General features: G+C 47.3%; 1 protein-coding gene across 1 annotated transcript; it reads left to right on the plus strand.

Moving 5' to 3' along the window:
- The first annotated feature begins 1906 nt into the window (after positions 1-1906).
- LOC147626238 (uncharacterized) lies at positions 1907-4508 on the plus strand. Its single transcript, XM_086816377.1, has 2 exons — positions 1907-3288; positions 3712-4508. Exons 1-2 carry the CDS (start codon positions 2033-2035, stop codon positions 4247-4249), a joined length of 1794 nt encoding a protein of 597 aa, XP_086672503.1. The 5' UTR covers positions 1907-2032; the 3' UTR covers positions 4250-4508.
- The last annotated feature ends 371 nt before the right edge of the window (positions 4509-4879 follow it).

Below are 4879 nucleotides of genomic sequence, written 5' to 3' on the forward strand. Positions count from 1 at the left end.
TAAATTTTAGTGTTAAAAAAATGATTTTCCACCATAATTCTACCTAATGAATTAAGGTTGAGAAATTATGTGATAGAAGGAATATCTTTAGATATTTAATTAGTGAAATCACTAAATTGATATTTACCCAATATCTAGATGTTTAGTTGAAGGGAATCCTTGTAGAACTAAATCGAATGAATTTGGTTAGACTACGTGAGGGACGGACAGTAAACCTAATTGTCCTTCTCTCGACAGAAACTTCGTGAGACCAATTCTAGTTACTAAATCCAAAGAATAGACTACCGAAACTAAACTAGTTTCTCCTGACCGAACTCACCAAGAATCTAGTTAGACAAATGGATAAAATGATGGGTAGATTACCCTCATGAGAGATCAAGGATCCTCATTAATGAAACTGGAAATTATAGAAAAAGGGTTTTTGGAACCGATCTCAAACTGGAATTTTACTTGCATTGGAACCTCTGTTTTTTTCATTCAAAGGATTGTTTTACGCCAGAATGCTGGAGGAAGCATTTGGCTTATGTTTTTCTAAGAGGAGGTTCGTTGGAACAGCTGGTGGGGAGTCGTCAAGGGACGTTGCTCATGGCAAAGCCTGCCGAGGTCTTGACCAGCCTCGGTACAGTTAATATGGTGCGCTTTCGGTACGTAGGGCGAGGACTGACGAAGCGGTCCCTGAGTGAAGTGCTAGGACACCTAAGGAGGATCCTAGAGGGTTCTGACCAGGCGATGCACGGGCTCACAGGACATCCATGTGTACGTCGAGGAAGATTTCAGATGGATAAAAAGGAAAGATTTTTGGGAACCAAATTTTGATACTGGATCTCGTTGGTTGGCCAGCTGGTCTTCAACGGAGAGTTCAGAGGATACATTTTTGTAATACAATGGACTCAGAATTTTGAAAAATGATGATAAAAAATATTATGATTTCTATTGAAGGATTGTTTTTAAAGCCAGTTGAATCTGTTATAAATGGCAAGTTCATATTGGTTGGGTGTGCACGTGGTATGCCTACCTGGATTTTTGCATGAATCGCTGGCTAGGGGACTTGGGAACTCTTTTCTTCGGTACCCGGGTAAAAACCCAACCAAATCTTTATAAAGGAATCCCACCAATTCAGTGGTCGGGTGGATGGCTAACCCATGGGCTGGATAGGCTGGATCGGAGGATTCCTGAGAAACAACTAGATATGATTAGTTATGTTATTTAGCTTTAAATCCTGAGAAGACCTTGTTCTGTGGGAGGGGATCATCGGCTGTGTTTGTAAATGAGGAAAAAAGCGGTGATTCCATGGACCAAGTGCAAGTCTCTTCTTGATTTGACCATGTGACTTCAGGTTTGGTGAGATCAGTTTTTCTAGTTAAGACTTGACTTATTAGAGTAATTTCTCCGTTAGAAGATTTTCCCAATTGGTGGAATCGCCCGTGCCTTCCGGGCGAGGAGAGTCTTCCGGGCCCGGTCTCGGAGGGGCCGCCCGGGCTAGCCTCTCATCCCGGACATCCGCGAGCGAGGCCCCGAGTGTGTGGACCACCTGTCCCGCGTGGGAGGACGACGCTGCTTCCGCCCCCGGCAGGAGCCCCGGAGTAGGCGGGGGACCTCACAAAGATAAAGGATTGAGTGTGAGAGTATGGACAAGGTTGCGTAATGCAAAGGATCACTATGAGGCTTTTCATTAGTGGTTGGTCTCAATGGAAGAAAAAGGAAGCCAATAAACAAAAGATCAATGTGAGTTTCCCACAATGGAAGAAGATGCGAAATGTGCTCCGTGAATTCTACCCCAACCTCTAATTCTACCCCAATCTCTTTCTCCTCTTTCTTTTCAAGAACCTCCAAATTCGTGCCATGTGGCACCTTTGTCAAACTCTTCTTTAGGATAATATAGAGATAGAGATATAGAGACGAATAGTGGGCACTTTTGACAAAGTCAATGCAAGACTACATTAGTGAGACCAGAAGACGTAGCCTAAAAATTAAATCGACCATATATCTGTATTGTGTGTGACACTGTGATCTGAGAAGTTCAGAAATCTCCATGGACGCGGACCTTGCATTTGCTCTGCCTACTCCTGAGGAGCTTGCCGGCCTCTCCATGTCCAGCTTTGGTTACGCCTTGCCTGCGCACCAGCTACCTGTGTATCATCATATAGTGTGCGAATACCTCAAATCGTGCGATGGGCTCACGATCCACCTCAAAGGGTCTGACATGGGCGGGGGATCGTTCGAGTCACCAGAGTCTGGATCAAAGCCAGGATCCATTAAGCCACAAGAAGAAGCTAGTAGCTGCAGCGATAGCTGTGAGCCCCGACGAGAGTTTACTGTGCTGCCGGCCTCTTCTGCAGACAATCCATATGGAGCATGGACGCTACGGTGCCATTTGACCCAGGATGCTGGCTTAGATCACTCGACGGCCTCTGCTTTGCCCTTGAAGGGCAAGCGCGTGGCCATCAAGGACAGCATCCCCATTCGCGGTCTGCCTATGTACTCCGGCACCCCATTCTCCTTCACTCCTCACGCAGACTCCCCTCTCATCACCCGCTGCCTGGCTGCCGGTGCCACAATCGCGGGCAAAGCACAGTGCGAGTACATGTGTCTCTCCTCTGGATCGCATACCGCTTCCGCCGGCGTTGTTCGAAACGCTGTTGCCATGGAATACCAAGCAGGTGGTAGCAGCAGTGGAAATGCTGTGCTTGTTGCCGTAGGAGAGGCCGACCTCTCCATCGGGTGCGATCAGGGTGGGTCTTGCCGCATACCGAGCGCCGTAAATGGTGTGGTGGGTTGTAAGCCCACTCATGGTTTAGTGCCTTACACGCTTATCGATGGCATGTATGGTCCGATAGATCACGCGGGGCCGATTACTCGAACCGTGGAAGACAACGCATTGCTGTTGACTGTGCTAGCGGGATGGGACGGGGCGGACGAGAGGGCAACCGCCATGGCAAGGAAGATGGAGAAGGCAGACTACTGTGCTGGACTCAAGGGAGGAGTGAAGGGCATGAGGATAGGAGTGGTGAAGGAAGGCCTCCAAGTGCCTATAATGGAGGCGGATGTGGCAGAGGCCACAAAGGACGCGGCAGAGCTTCTAAGGCAGATGGGTGCAGTGGTAGAGAGTGTGTCGGTGCCTCTGCACAGCGCCGGGGGTGGCATCTGGGTGCTGTCTGTGCCGGCAAACTTGGTAGAGAGGCTCTTCTGTTCTAGCGAGACGGATGAATTGGTGGGTGTGGACGAGCAGGGCAGAGTGTGCAACCGCCTGGCTTTCTTGCGAGAGCACCTGCTGGCAGATGTGGCCAGGTAAGCCAGCAAGCTTGATCACGCATTCCTAGCATGATCATTGTTCATGGTTATTCATTTCTAGAAGTGCAATGACCAAGACACTAGCTTGTGAAGATTTCCCAGGTAGCCATTACTAGCTTTCTTGTAAATCTCACCGCCCAGTGTCCGAGACGCCCATGGTTGCATTTTTTTTTACAAGTAGGCTTTTGCAAAGTCCTCTGCCATAAGATAGAATTAGAGAATGCATAGATTGCTTATCTAAAGGACTGGTGTGATTAATGGCCCAAGATAGAATTAGAGAATGCATAGATTGCTTATCTAAAGGACTGACTAAGGCTTAGTCAATGGATCTATGAGTGGAAGTAACGGCCGCACTTTTTTTAATGAAGTAATGGGAGCTGTGTGTGTGTGTGTGTGTGTGTGTGTTTTTTTTTTGTGCAGTTGGAGTATTTCGTTTCGCATAGTGGTGCTAACAGGGGAGTGGTTGCGGATGAGGTACCCGGAGGCAGCAAAGGTCGGGGAAGTTCACAAGCAACGATTGATCGACTGCTATGCATCTGCATTCTCAAGCTATGACGTCTTGCTTATGCCCACCATAGCCTGCAAGGCCAAGAAGCTACCCACACATCTAAGCACGGCAGAAGACTACGAGAAGGCATCGGCAGAGCTAGTAACGGAGCATATCGATATGACATCCGGGAATACGGTGAACACGGCCGCCATCAATGTGACGGGGCATCCAGCAGTGAGCGTGGCGGTCGGGGGCGGCATTGTGCAGGCGGCGACGACAGAGGAAGAGGCTGGCAGGGGCGTACTGGCGGCGACAAGTGGGGTGGCATTGCCACTGAGTGTCATGCTCGTGGGCAACTATTTCCAAGAGGCCACACTCTACCGTGTAGCGTATGCCCTCGAGCAAGCTCGCCCTTGGCGTTCCTTCCTCTACCATGAAGGCCGCCGTCTCCTCCATCACGCATCCTAGTCGGCAAGGCCCTCCTAGAGCCAACATAAAAAATGAAGGTATCCCACCTTCTCCCTCTAGATTTTCAATCATCAACCCTCACCCATAATCAATTCCTCAAAAAGAAGATTACAATCGCATATATGCCTATATTAGATAGAAAGATTGTGCTCACCTAATTATTCATCAATGGTGTTGTTAAGGCAATGGCTATGTTGTTAAGAAAGATTGTGCTCACCTAATTGATCTAATGGAAGATTAAGTCACACCATTTTATCAACGGTGTCGTTTTGCTTCTATCAAATCTACTAGATGGAGAGTTGAATGGTCTCATACGAATAATGGGTCCAAGGCGAATTGACCATGTCCATGGACAACACTTATAATAGTGAGAAAAGGGGAGTCTTGTATACAGGATGCATACACCATATTTTGGTAGCTTTTTGATAATCAAGAATACACAAGTCTTACTCTCTCTTATCTCTCTAAACCTAGGCTAATCTCCATACTCTAGACTAATCCAAGACTAATTAGACTAAATCTAGGTTGTCACTTTCTTTCATTGGTATCAGAGCCTAGTCTATAATCCATTTTTTTCATGATTTCAAGAAAATTTGAGAAGTTCTTGGATTTCTTGATTTTCTTGATTTC

This window comes from Cibotium barometz, chromosome 22, assembly GCF_041138505.1.
Source record: "Cibotium barometz isolate CiBa-2024 chromosome 22, ASM4113850v1, whole genome shotgun sequence".
NCBI classification, from domain to species: domain Eukaryota; kingdom Viridiplantae; phylum Streptophyta; class Polypodiopsida; order Cyatheales; family Cibotiaceae; genus Cibotium; species Cibotium barometz.